This window comes from Pleurodeles waltl, chromosome 2_2 (genome assembly GCF_031143425.1).
Source record: "Pleurodeles waltl isolate 20211129_DDA chromosome 2_2, aPleWal1.hap1.20221129, whole genome shotgun sequence".
NCBI classification, from domain to species: domain Eukaryota; kingdom Metazoa; phylum Chordata; class Amphibia; order Caudata; family Salamandridae; genus Pleurodeles; species Pleurodeles waltl.
Window position 1 is genome coordinate 212,929,940 of NC_090439.1, and position 15,224 is coordinate 212,945,163.

The 15,224-nt window shown below is 45.9% G+C and overlaps 1 protein-coding gene across 1 annotated transcript in view; it reads left to right on the top strand.

The window, feature by feature from the left end:
- The window catches only part of DNAH5 (dynein axonemal heavy chain 5), a 4,110,061-nt gene that overhangs the window by 2,786,345 nt on the left and 1,308,492 nt on the right, over positions 1-15,224 (top strand). The window contains exon 43 of the mRNA XM_069219645.1: positions 12,728-12,969. Within this exon, the coding sequence (XP_069075746.1) occupies positions 12,728-12,969 (242 nt within the window). The remainder of the gene's footprint in view (positions 1-12,727; positions 12,970-15,224) is intronic.

Sequence of the window (15,224 nt, forward strand, 5' to 3'; positions counted from 1 at the left end):
AACAGGTGCAGACACATACACCACCTCTAGCACCTCTACCACAGACACCGCTGCAACCACCACCACCAGCCCTGCGACGTGCTCAGACAGTGCCACCACAGCTGACATAGCAATCATCCCTAGTGGCTAGCCTTGCGAGGCTGCAGGAGACATCCTGGACCCTGCCCAGCGTACATGAGGCATGACTCCCAGCACTGTTTGTATCTGCATGTGGCAGGCGAAGTCGCAGCAAGGTGGAGTGTGTCTCTGCCTCCATGGAGAATCATGCTACCTGTTCCCAGGCAATCTCATGGCACACACACCCAGGTGAGGGAATGGGACCTGCTACACTGCATGTGAAGCACTCTGGGCACAAAGCCCCCTCCAGAACCAGTGGAGAAAGGCATCCACTAACTCAGTCATTGGCAGGATGAAGCACTCTGGGCACAAAGACCCCTCCAGAACCAGTGGAGAAAGGCATCCAGTACCTCAGTCATTGGAAGGATGAAGCACTCTGGGCACAAAGCCCCCTCCAGAACCAGTGGAGATTCACATCCAGTGCCTCAGTCCTTGGCAGGAAGAAGCACTCTGGGCACAAAGCCCCCTCCAGAACCAGTGGATATTCACTTCCACTACCTCAGTACTTGGCAGGATGAAGCACTCAGGGCACAATGCCCCATCCAGAACCAGTGGAGACTGACATCCACTTGTGAGACTGTGGCTTTGCACTCCCCAGGATAAAGCAGTGCGCAACCCACCCACCTGAGAGACTTGAGAGACTGTGGCTTTGCGCTCCCCAGGATAAAGCAGTGGGCAAACCACCCACTGGAGAGACTTGAGAGACTGTGGCTTTGCACTCCCCAGGATAAAGCAGTGGGCAAACCACCCACTGGAGAGACTTGAGAGACTGTGGCTTTGCACTCCCCAGGATGAAGCAGTGGGCAAACCACCCACTGGAGAGACTTGAGAGACTGTGGCTTTGCACTCCTCAGGATAAAGCCGTGGGCAACCCACCCACTGGAGAGACTTGAGAGACTGTGGCTTTGCACTCCCCAGGATAAAGCAGTGGGCAAACCACCCACTGGAGAGACTTGAGAGACTGTGGCTTTGCACTCCCCAGGACCAATCAGTGGGCATGGAGCCCCCTCGTGGAGCAGTGGCGTCATCCGTTCATCCGGCTGAGGTGCCCCCCCTCCCCCTGAGGTGCTTGTTTATTTTCCATCTGATGCCTCTGCAGTGTTCTCTCCGTTTCGAGTCAGGTATCTTGTGTGGGCTTCGCCCATGCCTTTTGGGACACTGATCCACGGACAATGATTTTATTCATATCCGGACTTATGTAGTTGGTGTACATATTTGTATATACTAATATTTGAATTTGGCCTATCTGATATTTTAATGATTACACTCGTTACAATCATTTAGTTTTGTCCTTGCGTTCTTCCAGCGAGTGACGGGGTGTAAATGTAATGTTGCTGTATGTAATTGTGTGTATGGTGCTGTGGGTGAGGGTGGGGGTGTTGCGTGTGTGTGTCACTCTCTTTTCCCTCCCCCCCTCCCCTGTGTGCCTGTGCAGTACTCACCGTGGTCGTCGCTGGCGTCTTTGCTGCTCCTGTTACAAGAGGAGGTAGACCAGCATCAGCAGGACCTGTAACTCGGGCTCCATGGCATCCTGGTTGTTCTTAAAGTGTCGAAAGGTGAGTGGTTTCCGTTCCAAAGACTGTTTCTGCCGTACTTTTGATGGCGTTGGTACTGCCCCGGAAAAGGTGTCAGATAGGCGTGTTGTAATATTTTTTTTATTTATATTCATTCGGTCTAAAAGTTTAGACCATTAAAATTCAGAGTAACAATCTTACATAATAATAAAATTTGGGCCATTAAAATTCATAATAACAATCATACTTAGTAATAATAAAACCCTGTAGTCGGCATTCAGATAAATATCGAAAGTGCGTTCCTTAAGACTAAGGCTATGATCCTACTTAAAATACAATAAAAGAGTCGTACAATGTGATAAAAGAACTTGAATAAAAGACTTGTGTCCATCATGCAGATATATACAGTTAGTACCTTCCATGAAACTCTAACCAGAATCATGGCCAGTTTATGAGCTAATGTATTTCTTATCATATCTAAAATATTTTCTAAAATGTCGTGGCAATTAGGCTAAAAATTCATCTCTGTAAACTTATAGGGTCTCAGCTTCTCATATGAGAGACCGCGAGCTCCTAAAAAGGTTCCTAAAAAGACCACCTGAAGGTTAAATAAAATTCACATCAATATCAGAATACATAACACATCTAAAGGTTAAAAAGCAGAAATAAATATATCTTATTAAAACCTCCTTCTGTAAACAAGAAAAGTACATAGCCGACTCGGGGAACCATGGCTAAGATAAACCTACGACGGATAGACCAGGCTTCGGACAAATATTTGGTGACTGAGCTAACTACCAGTAAAGATATATCATATTTGCATATTCTGATGGCGTTAGCTCGGTCCTGCAGTAATAAGTTTTTACACAGAGGAATGATCCACCTCCCTCTAGGGCTCTTGTATAGGGGGCAGAAAAACAACATGTGCTCAATTGTTTCCTTACATTGGTGGCAGAGTATGCATCTGTCAGTCAAAGAGTTGCTTGATGACCAACGAGCCCTGTAGCTGTTAATAGGCAAGATGCCATATCTTAGCTGAAGAAATAAGGCACGAGCACATGCAGGCATGGGGAGGTCCATGAAGTTCTCGGGCCGGGGTTTGTGTTTGAGTTGGAGGAATTCTATTGTTAGCCTACCCACCCTGTTACGATGGAGAAGATCTTCATTGGTTTTCTCCCAATATCTCCTTTTGACAAGTTGCCTAGCGTTAGCAGGAATCAGTTCAGGGTATTTCCAGTAGTGGGGAAATCCTAGTTTGTCCCAGACAGATTTAATCTCCTTCAGCCAAAGGATTTTTTTCAATCCCTGTGGTGATGCTATAAGTTCTCTTATTGCCACCCTGAATGGTTCAAGTTTGTCAGTTTTCCATAGACGGATCCAGTAAGAGAGTGGTCTCAGGCCCGCTGTGGTTTTAATACTATTTAATCCTAGGTCGAGCCTGAGAGGGGTTATTGGTGTGCCCTTCCCTAACCTGGAAACCTGCCTGAGGAAATGTTTTTCTTTAGTTTGTAAAGTGTCCAATTTTCTGTGGGAACCCCAAAGTTCCGCTCCGTATAGGGCCGCCGCACGGATTTGGACATTGTAAATCTCCGCGATTGTATTCAGGGGGGACTCGTTGCCATTCTAGACTTGCGTACTAGAGCCCCACCTCTTTGACTTATAATAAGTGCCCCTTTATCAATAGCTGCCTCCCAATTACCTGTGTTCGTTAGCCTGATACCTAGGTAATCAAACTCTTCCACTTTTTCCAATGGGATTGAATTCATTACTATTCTTGCACGGGATCGTTTCCTTGAGGTGCTGTATATCATAAGTTTTGTTTTCTTGACATTGACATCCACCCCATAGTCTCTGCAAAAGGCACAAAAGTGATTGACCAGATTTTGAATTCTCATTGGTGATTTAGCTAGCAAGATTGTGTTGTCCGCATACAGCAGACAGGGTATTTTCTTTCCAGCCAGTTTGGGCAAGTCGTTTATACAATTCTCTAAATAATGAATACAGTGGTTTATATATAGCAAAAAAAGAGTGGGGGCTAGGACACAGCCCTATCTAACTCTTCTTTTGATGGCTACAGGGTCTGTCAGCTCACCATCCTTACTGCATCTAATTTGTGCATAAGTGTTATCATGCAGTCGGACAATGAGTTTCCAGAGGCCGGTTGGGACCCCCATATTGGATAGTGTTAACAATAGCATATTCCTGGGGATCAAGTCAAATGCGGCTCTAAGGTCAATGAAGACCACATACAGATCCCCCCCCCAGGTCCACATTCTTCCATTTAATTGCCAGAAATCTCAGGGCTTGGTCTGTGGTGCTAATTGCGGGTTTAAACCCCGCCTGTAAATCAGATATGGCTTCAGACTCCGAAATCCATTCATCAAGATGAAACAAAAGTTGCTTTGCATACATTTTTGGGGAGTTATCAAGTAGACATATCAGTCGATAATTAGCAGGGTTATTGGGACTACCTTTTTTGAAGATGGGAACTATCTCGGCCCCTTTCCAGGAAGATGGAGCAGGAGCTCCTGCTGCAACTGCATTACAGATTAGGTTAAGATAAGGTGCCCATATATCAGGTCTTGTCTTATATAGATCGCCCGGGATCTTATCAGGGCCAGGGGCCCTTCCCCAATTCAATGAAACAATTGCAGCTCTAGTTTCAGCTAGGGTAAATTTAATTGGGGTGGCCCCATGAAATATGGGATCATCGGGGGTCCTAAAAAATACTTCAGATGGGCCTTCGTATAGTTGACCAAAGTGCTCAGCCCATACTGCAGAGAGAATTGAAGTGCTGGGCAAAGAAGTGGGATCTGCACAGTCATCTGCTATCAGTTTCCAAAACCTGGAAGTATCGTTTGATTTAGCAGTCTCCAAAATAGCTGCCCATCTGACCTCCTCCCAGCTTCTTCGCGCCTTAGAGCATTCCTGCTTATAATCCTTTCTTGCTTTTCTTATGAGCTCTACGTGGCCTTCTTTTAATGATCTCAATAGGTTATGCTGTGCTTCCCTGCATGTGTTACTGAACCACCGTGCACAGCACTTTTTCTTAGGTTTGCTAATAATCTCTTTTGTAAAGAGATACTTTAAAGAGTTAAACAGTTCAGTGTGGGCTGCTAAAAGCCCATCACCATCCTCTGTGTGTAGAAGCATACGCTCCATTTGATCAGCTAATAAGTTACATATTGATGTGAGGTGTTTAGGGGATGTGATAACAGACTCCCATTTTACATTACGTCTATTATTTGAAAGGGCGAGCTGTTGTGCATATGCCTTAGAATGGGGTGCTTCAAGCGAAGGGAGGAGGCCTCTGGTCGATAAGATCAGTGGGTCGTGATCACTCTCATCGTGCTCTTGTACCCTCATGTCAAACATGTGGCCCCACAGTCGAATATCCAGTAGAATATAGTCCATCTGGCTCCTGTGGACTCCACGCCTAAAAGTGGAGTGCAGATTAGTGTCTGAACGGGAGCGACCATTGCAAGCTCAGAGACCGTGTGTTAATGTAATATCAGCCACTTGACGCGCTGTTTTATTCAATCTAGGTCTTTTATTTGAGACTGACTGAGGGACACCCCAATAGGCGTCCTCTTCTTTGTATAGCTCTTGGACCAGAGGGTTGGGCTCAAATGTAACATTAAAGTCCCCTGCAATTAGGATGAAATGGGATGAGATATTGTTACGGAGAAAACTATCCAATAAGGACAGGGCATCAGAGTCGTAGTGACTGCCCACACTTCTATTATAAATATTAATTATTATTAAAGATCTCTCCTCAAGAATCAATACTAGTAAGGCCTGTAAGTCAGGGCAGCCCATATCTATGACTTCAACCTTGCACCAGAGAGAACTACTTAACCATATAAGTAGCCCTCCTGATGGTCTCCCAGAGAACATCTTACGTGCTGCAACCCAATAGCTTTTGAAGCCTAATCTGTGTTTGGGTCCCAGTGCCCATGCTTTTTGGAATAGACAAATCTGATGTTCATCAATAAATTGGCCCCATCCAGGACTTAGCAATTTACTCTCCAGCCCTGCTATATTCCAGCTAAGAACTGTGTCAAGAACATTTGTTTTAGCATGCCCAACTTCTCTCGGGGATTGCTCCCTGAAAGAGGAGATGCAGCCAATAGCCTTACTGTTCCCCACGAGCATACAATGACCCTTTTCTTTCTTACCCTGTAATTTGTTCGCCCCACTGAGTACAGCACCAGCCATATTCATATCTGATAAATTGACAGAGGGGGTAGGCCCAGAGTTGTGGGGGGGCGCTTATCGTGGGTGATTCCCCCTCCTCGTTGGCTGGGCATATAATACTCTCGGAAATTCCCAGATTGCCGGAATCTATCAGGGTCAATTATGTGGGAGGGGTAAAACCACTAAGGGCAGGGTAAACAATGTGCTCAGTTTCATAGCAACTCATGTCCATTCCCCGTGGTCCGTCACTTAGTCAATCTATCTCAGAGAGAGAAGCAGAGGAACGTCTAGGGCCTAGTTCGGGGTTAGACTGTAACTGGATGTCAGGGGAGTCTCTGTGCACCAGGGGCAGCTTGCTATTCACAACTGTCACAGATGGAGGATAAAACACTTGTAATCTACACAGAGAAACTTCCCCTGCTAAAGGATAAGGTCTATTAGCATTTGAAAAGAGCAGCTGAACAAGAACAGGTGAATTGAAATTGATAACAATGCAATCCCCTGTACCGGTCTTCTCCAATGACCCCACCCACCCCACCCTTTTCACCATTAGTATCGAGGGTATCATATGAAATGCAAGCCCAGCATTTGCGTGTAACCAATGTATAACCTTATTTTCTAGTTCTGTAAAAGATTCCGGGGTTTTGGTTTTAAGTTCAGGGACATTGGTAATGACAAGGACTTATGGGCATGACTCCGGTGGAAGATGCAGCGCTCTCAATCCAGTCCTGCCATTGATCTGGGCCCTCTTCAGGGGGCCTGTTGGAGAATAGTCATAAGTAGAATTTAGCTGCACCGACATTAGTTGCTGTGTTGTTAGAGAGAACAGTTCCTTTGAGAGGGGGGCTGGAACCTTAGAGGGCTTGTTCTTTAGGATGTTAACTGCTCTGTCGGATATGTCCCCCTCGTGGTAATGGGGAAGGAGGAGACTCTTGCCCATTTGAGCAGGAGATCTGCTGCCATTAGTGCCGGTTTGGTTCAGGTGGGAGTGGTGAGGATAAGATTGGATTTCTGCGGGTGGAAAAGGTACTGGCAGCTGGATCTTGGTGAGACCTTCCAGTTTCTCCTCAATCATTTGGAGACGGGCTGCTACGGGGAGGAGCAGCTTGGTGAACTCTTCCTTTATAAGTTCCATTATATTATCGATTGCCTGTCGTCCGTTTACATTTTCTAAGGAGGTTAAAGTTGCGTCATTATTAGAAGTCTGGCCCGGATTGGGGGGGCTGAAGATCCCGGTTCATTTATTTTTAATAACAGGCTCCCTTCGTTTCCTTTTACCTTTATTAATGGAATCTGCAGTGATTGGGGACCCTCCTTTGGAAGGGCTCCGAATCAGCAGGGTTTGATACGGTAAGAGCAGTAGGTTCATTCGAAATGTCAACCTGGTACTCCTGGGGGTTTCTAGAGGGTGTGGTGGGAGGGGTGGTCGACACGGGCTGCGAGTCTGCTGGCTGAGGGGGCTGTGTATCATGACCGACATAGGCTGGGCTATAGGCTGAAGAAGAGGGGACAGATAAGCGGCGCTGTCCCAGCTCTATCTCTTTTTCAAGTGCCCCTACGACCTTTTGTAGAAAACCATCTAGGGTTTTATTAGTTCCATACTTTTCTTCAGCTCCCCCCCTCCGTCTGCCCATCTTTCCCTCTTTTTTCAGGGCACCTTGCTTAAACACTTGGTTGATGATGCAATTGGCCCTACTGGCCCACCAACTGTTATCCTACTAGAAACCCCTCACCTGGGATAAAACTTTGAGCTCCTCAGACCCTGCTGCTGTTGGCCAGCAATGGCAAAAGAAAAATAAAGAAGTATGGCCCGGCCTCCTCCGGTCCCTGACGGGCGCAGGACGGGCCCGCCCTTGGCCTGGGCTTGGCCCGGGCGCGTCCCGCAGCAGCGGGCACGCGTTTGTTTTTAAAAGGGGCCGCTTCCCGCCCCTTCCGTCACACTCTAATCGGCGAGGGGGCTTGGCTCCCGCCCCTGCTGCTGATCCAGGAGATAGCGCGTCCCGCGGCAGCGGGCACGCGTTTGTTTTTAAAAGGGGCCGCTTCCCGCCCCTTCCGTCACACTCCAATCGGCGAGGGGGCTTGGCTCCCGCCCCTGCCGCTGATCCAGGAGATAGGCGTGTTGTAATACAGTGGGCAGAACCTTGTCTTCCGTCTGTCTGTTGGCGGTGACTGCCTTGGTGTTTGTTTCTACCGCCGTGGCAGTCGGAGTGTTAAAATGGCTGTCTATATTGGCGGTTTCCGCCATGGTCGTGATTCCATTTTTTTTTTCGCCGACCTGTTGGCGGTATTACTGTTGCTTTAACACCGACCGCCAGGGTTGTAATGAGGCCCTAAAATTGATACAGTTTTCATTTTGAATAAGAAGAAAGAAAAATTCATAAAAATTAACTTGTATTAACAAAATAATAAAATGCATTAATTGAAGTTTAAGCATCGTTACTCAAACACAAACAAAGTCCTTTAAATAGGATGGTGGTCTAACTATCCTACCAGATCTCATAGTTGCAGTCACTTCTGAAGTGGATGAAGGAACCAGCAAGGGAAATTCCAACAGATTTGGAGCCAAGGTACTACTTTACAACAGTGGAATGTGATCATTGCGATTATCAGTGTTGACCAGTATGTCATTGTTGTTGGACTCCACACTTGGTAATCTGTCAGCAACACTGCTTTCATTATAGTCAGAATTTTAACCTTGGAAATCTTTGTTGGAATTTGTACTAGCCAATGTGTTTACAGATGGGTAATTAACACTTTTAGACGGATGTGGTGTAACATTAAATCATAATGAAATGTTTTTTTCATTGATCAGTTGTTTTTACACTGCACCGCACTCCTCTTACTTCACCATGACCTACAACTAACTTAAACTGACCTCTTACTTACACCAATAATTTGTGTTGAATTGAAAATGTTCATTTAACATGGTGAGCTTTATTATACACACACTCACTTTCTTCTGAACATCACTCAGTCTTGTGCAAACCAGAGCCAAGTCAACAAGTTGTTCCTTACCAATCACATCCTTAACATACCCTGGAACAAGTGATAGATTATTTAAGACGTAACAATTTAATGAAGTGATACCCATAGTAGAAGATGGTGCTAGATGATAATTCCTAAATCTGTCTCTAATCCAGCTTGACACACTAACTGAATGGCATCTCTAATAATTATGTTTACTTCTTTCACAATACCCTGTGGAAAATACAGAGCAACAGGAAGTTGCTGATTTGAAGATTCATTCAAATATGGCTTCATGGTAAGCAAGACAAATTGGACTCCATTGTCTGATACCAGGAATCTTGTATAACTTTTCACTGTAAAAATGTTTTCCAAAAAATGAATGACCACACATGTCCTAGGTACTTTTACCAAAGAATAATACACCCACTTGGTGAAATAGCCCACCATTACAATAATGTAAAGTTTACCCCTTGGCAAATCTCAAATTGGGCCTACAAAGTCTGTGACTAATTTCTCCCAAGCTTTCTTTGGAAAACTAACAGATAGTAGTGACGTACAATATGTGGATAAACTCTTATGTCTTTGTTGCCATGCTTGACAGGCACCCACAAATAACTCAACTGTATTGTCTATGGAATGCAAAAACAACTGTGCCACTGGATTGAAGTTAGCCTGGCTGATGAATGGTGATACCCTGAAACCGGTCCCAGGATGCTTGTTTCTGGTTTAGGGAGGACCTGGTCTGGCAGTTCGGGCTGGACTTTTCCCATGATGAACAGGACCAAGACTGCTTTGCATATGGCTGGGTCCAAACTGGGGTGGCATGATGAGGAAAAGTATTAATGGATTAAATCCAGATCTGTGACTGGGCTGAATGTTTGATTGGTTCCACATTCCGTCCATCATTTGTGTTCATTTGCATTTGTGTTTGTTTGTACATTGTCTATGGTAGGCAACAAATAAAACTCAAAAAATCTTTTTTCATAACAGTCATACCTTGGTGCCCCTAGTGAGACAACTTAATTAAACATGTACCCAACAGTATAGGAGATATTACTTTGTCCCCATCAATGCTAAGTCACTGACCACGCTCAACTCATCCCGGATTTTTTCAGAGACCCATGGTCATGCCTTTGAGAGTTTTATTAAATCTCTCTACCAAACCATTTGTTTGTGGGTGGTATTGTGTGGTACACTTGTAAGTAACACCACATTCCTCCCGCCTGGCCTTTAGGTATGCAGACATAAAGTTGGTACCTCTGTCTGATATGACCTCTTTAGGAAAGCCCTCTCTTGAGAAAATTCCCAGGAGGGCTTTTGCCACTGCAGGAGCTGTTGTGGTCTGTAACAGGGTTACTGGCATCCACAAGCCCCAAGCGGCGTTAGGGCTGATAGGAGAGTGGCTCAGGGGTACCGTGGAGAGTATCCCGTGCTTATGTCAGCATGTCAACCAGGAAGAAGAGGAGAAGCGCAGAAAGGCAGAGAGAGAGCCGGAAGACGCCGAGGGAAGAGCAGAGGAAGGCAACAACCGAAGACGGGAAGACAACACTCTCGACGTCCACGAGGAGAGCAGCTCAGCGACTGGACATGGAGAGGAACGTGTGAACGAGGGGACCCTGAGACGTGGCAATTCCCAGTCTTGGGACGTGACAGCCTGCCACATCCCAGGACGGACGTGGCTAGTGTAGGTACGTGCCTGCATACGGGGCTTGGCCATAACGTTATTAAGGAGGACACGGGAAAGGGGAGGTGGGGAGAAAAGAGAGTGAGGGCGAGGGGAAAAGCCTACTATAAGTCCCAGTGCGAAGCAATGGATAATCGTAACAAGCTTCGCTAGCCTAAATTAACGCATGCTGACAATACTTGTTATTATGAAATCATTCTTTTGATTCACTTCTCACAATTACACCATAAAAGAGCACCACACTTAGAAAAGGCATCACAGAGTGTTCACATGTAGTCACCACTCCTCACTTACCCCTCCCTAATATGCACTAAAGGATAAAAGACACGTAAACACTCAACTCCTGTCGTTCTGTCCTTTGTTTTTCCCTTATACTCTGGAACGGTGACCCCAGGACCCCGAGCCGCACCTAAAAGACAAAAACAGTGAATATTAAAAGACAAGACCGTCAAGGGAGAAGAAAAAAGGGAGAAAATAGACGAAAAAGAGACCAGAAGAAGAACTCCAAGAGACTAAAAAGGGATAAACAAATAGAGAAACTATTAAGAGAACCACTTAAGGAGGGTAACAATAAATAGAAATAAAGGAAAGTGCCATCTTAAGAACATACATCAAGAGTCATCTGATTTTTGAGGTCTTCAAAAAAAAGGGGGGAGGAGGTTAAGGGCCTCCCAAGTAACCCACCACATCTTGGTGTCAGAAGTAGGATTATATCCCTACCTGGAAATGTAACTATGGAGGAAAAACCTTCCCTGGAAGACATTGTCAATCAACTTGCTGAAGGTCAAAGGCAATTACAGATAGTCTGGCAAGAACAGCTGCGGGTAAGCCAGAAATGATAGAGAAACTTTGCAAAATTCCCTTAAAAGTCAGGCTACTATTATAGCAAATAATCAGCTGGTCCATGAAGCAGCTATCCAAAATCTGACTTATACCATAGCCACCAAACGGGTCCATCCAAATGTACCCAGTTCTGTATTACAGAAGTTTCAAGAAGGAGAAGACCCCAATGCCATTTTTTACTAATTTTGAGAGAACTTTGTACTATAGGGTACAAGATTTGGGCCTAAAATGGTGGAGTCCTATCGGCACAAACAGGGAGGAGGTGATACAGATAACCTTATTGGAACAGTCCTTAGAAGCCCTACCAATCCAAACACACAATTGGATGAAACTACACCCGAAAGTCACAACAACATCTGCCATAGACCTGGAATGTGCTTTCCACCGAGCTCTCGATTTTAGAGTAACCCCACTCAAAGAACAAGCCATAGTAGGCAAGTCAGTTGGTTCTTCTCCCATACCCTGACCGTTGAAAAACCCAGAGGATAGTCCGAGCTCATGCTTTATAGAAAAAGAACCTAATCAAACCCCACAATGCTATCATTGTGCGTAGTGGGGTCATATTGCACGCAACACTCCCCACAGACTACCGAAACCCGAACCAATGGAAATAGTAATAACTAGGGGTAGGGTACTATGTACAGCCCGAAGCGTGTCCCAATACACCAAAGAGTTATTAGTGAATAATAAACCTACTAAGGTATTGGTTGATTCCAGGTGTAGTCAATCAGTGATTAAAGCTGAACTACTGACAAGGGAACAATGGAGACAGGGTGAATCAGTTACTCTTGCATTTCATTGCAAACACTCTGTCGAAGGTTGGAAGATATACCCTAACAGAAGCAGTATCCGGCGAGAGAAGAATTTTCTTCTGGACTGAGCCAGAAAGTGATTGATGCCTTATCACTCTAGATGCTTGAACATTCTGATCAATAAAATACCTGTGTTGAAAGGGGCGAATCCAAAGCTCTCTCTATGTTTATTTAATGAGGTAGGTCTATTCGATGGGTGTGCTATCAAATCCCGGCCTTAAAAACAAACCACATTTTGATGACTGTGTGAAAGTTATGAATTGGTAATGCTCTGTGCAGAAAAAACAGCGATTTTGTTTTCATGAGGCACAAATAGATAACATACTTTTCGAACAGCTAACCCATTATTCATGTAACTTATACTCAGAGGAATTGGATAAAGAGTGATTATGTGGCCTTCTGTGGATGTCTGTAATTATAGAGGAGTTAAAAGCAAGTGAAAAGTGAAATTATTACAAACGTGCCAGCCTGAAATAGGTAGTGCCTGGAAGTCGGTTTAACATGTTCTTGGATGCATTTCTGCAAAAACAATTAGCATCTGCATTTTACCTTGTTACTAAATATGTTTTCATATGCTCTCTCTTGACCTGCAGGGGAACACATTTGGATAGTTCTGGATGGGCCTGTGGATGCTATTTGGATTGAGAACCTTAACTCTGTGTTGGATGACAATAAAACCCTCACACTGGCCAATGGAGACCGCATCCCAATGGCACCTAACTGTAAAATTGTATTTGAGCCGCATAACATTGACAATGCGTCACCTGCCACTGTGTCTAGGAACGGTATGGTGTTTATGAGCTCTTCTGTCCTTAACTGGAGTCCTATTCTAGAGGTAGGTTTTTACATTTTTGTAAAGTTGAACTCAAAAGTTTGTGTACAGTATTTGATGAGGTTCAATCTAAAATAGTAAGGACCTCATTTACAAGGCCTTTGAGCCACCCCTGCGTAATTTTTTTTGATGCAGCTGTGGGGCTAGTAGTGCTTTCCACTGCTCCAGATTTACAAACTGACGCTTTGGGCCCAATGCATCAGTTTGTAAACTATTGCATCACACTATACCTGCGCCAGGTATAATGTATTCAGGGTAGACGTCCCTTCGTGAAAAGCCACGCAGAATTGACTTAGTGAAATGTTGTAGGAAAGTACCATCTTGCCTGGCATGTTACCCCCATATTTCACTGTATAAATGTTGTTTTAGTTGTATGTGTCACTGGGACCCTGCCAGCCAGGGCCCCAGTGCTCATAAGTGTGCCCTGTATGTGTTACCTGTGTTATGACTAACTGTCTCACTGAGGCTCTGCTAATCAGAACCTCAGTGGTTATGCTCTCTCATTTCTTTCAAATTGTCACTAACAGGCTAGTGACCAATTTTACCAATTTATATTGGCATACTGGAACACCCTTATAATTCCCTAGTATATGGTACTGAGGTACCCAGGGTATTGGGGTTCCAGGAGATCCCTATGGGCTGCAGCATTTCTTGTGCCACCCATAGGGAGCTCTGACAATTCTTACACAGGCCTGCCACTGCAGCCTGAGTGAAATAACGTCCACGTTATTTCACAGCCATTTTACACTGCACTTAAGTAACTTATAAGTCACCTATATGTCTAACCTTTGCCTGGTAAAGGTTGGGTGCTAAGTTACTTAGTGTGTGGGCACCCTGGCACTAGCCAAGGTGCCCCCACATTGTTCAGGGCCAATTCCCCGGACTTTGTGAGTGCGGGGACACCATTACACGCGTGCACTACATATAGGTGACTACCTATGTGTAGCTTCACAATGGTAACTCCGAATATGGCAATGTAACATGTCTATGATCATGGAATTGCCCCCTCTATGCCATCCTGGCATTGTTGGCACAATCCCATGATCCCACGGGTCTGTAGCACAGACCCGGGTACTGCCAAACTGCCTTTTCAGGGGTTTTACTGCAGCTGCTGCTGCTGCCAACCCCTCAGACAGGTTTCTGCCCTCCTGGGGTCCAGCCAGGCTTGGCCCAGGACGGCCGAACAAAGGACTTCCTCAGAGAGAGGGTGTTACACCCTCTTCCTTTGGAAAATGGTGTGAAGGCAGGGGAGGAGTAGCCTCCCCCAGCCTCTGGAAATGCTTTCATGGGCACACATGGTGCCCATTTCTGCATAAGCCAGTCTACACCGGTTCAGGGACCCCTCAGCCCTGCTCTGGCACGAAACTGGACAAAGGAAAGGGGAGTGACCACTCCCCTGACCTGCACCTCCCGTGGGAGGTGCCCAGAGCTCCTCCAGTGTGCTCCAGACCTCTGCCATCTTGGAAACAGAGGTGCTGCTGGCACACTGTACTGCTCTGAGTGGCCAGGGCCAGCAGGTGACGTCAGAGACTCCTTCTGATAGGCTCCTTCAGGTGTTGCTAGCCTATCTTCTCTCCTAAGTAGCCAAACCCTCTTTTCTGGTTATTTAGGGTCTCTGCTTTGGGGAATTCCTTAGATAACGAATGCAAGAGCTCATCAGAGTTCCTCTGCATCTCTCTCTTCACCTTCTGCCAAGGAATCGACTGCTGACCGCGCTGGAAGCCTGCAAAACTGCAACAAAGTAGCGAAGACAACTACTGCAATTCTGTAACGCTGAACCTGCTGCCTTCTCGACTGTTTTCCTGGTGGTGCATGCTGTGGGGGTAGTCTGCCTCCTCTCTGCACTAGAAGCTCCGAAGAAATCTCCAGTGGGTCGACGGAATCGTCCCCCTGCAACCGCAGGCACCAAAGAACTGCATCACCGGTCCCCTGGGTCTCCTCTCAGCACGACGAGCGAGGTCCCTTGAATCCAGCAACTCTGTCCAAGTGACTCCCACCGTCCAGTGACTCTTCAGTCCAAGTTTGGTGGAGGTAAGTCCTTGCCTCCCCACGCCAGAATGCATTGCTGGGAACCGCGACTTTTGCAGCTACTCCGGCCTCTGTGCACTTCCGGCGGAAATCCTTTGTCCACAGCCAAGCCTGGGTCCACGGCACTCTAACCTGCATTGCACGACATCCTGAGTTGTCCTCCGGCGACGTGGGACTCCTTTGTGTAACTTCAGGTGAGCACCGTTTCACTCCTCTTCGTAGTGCCTGTT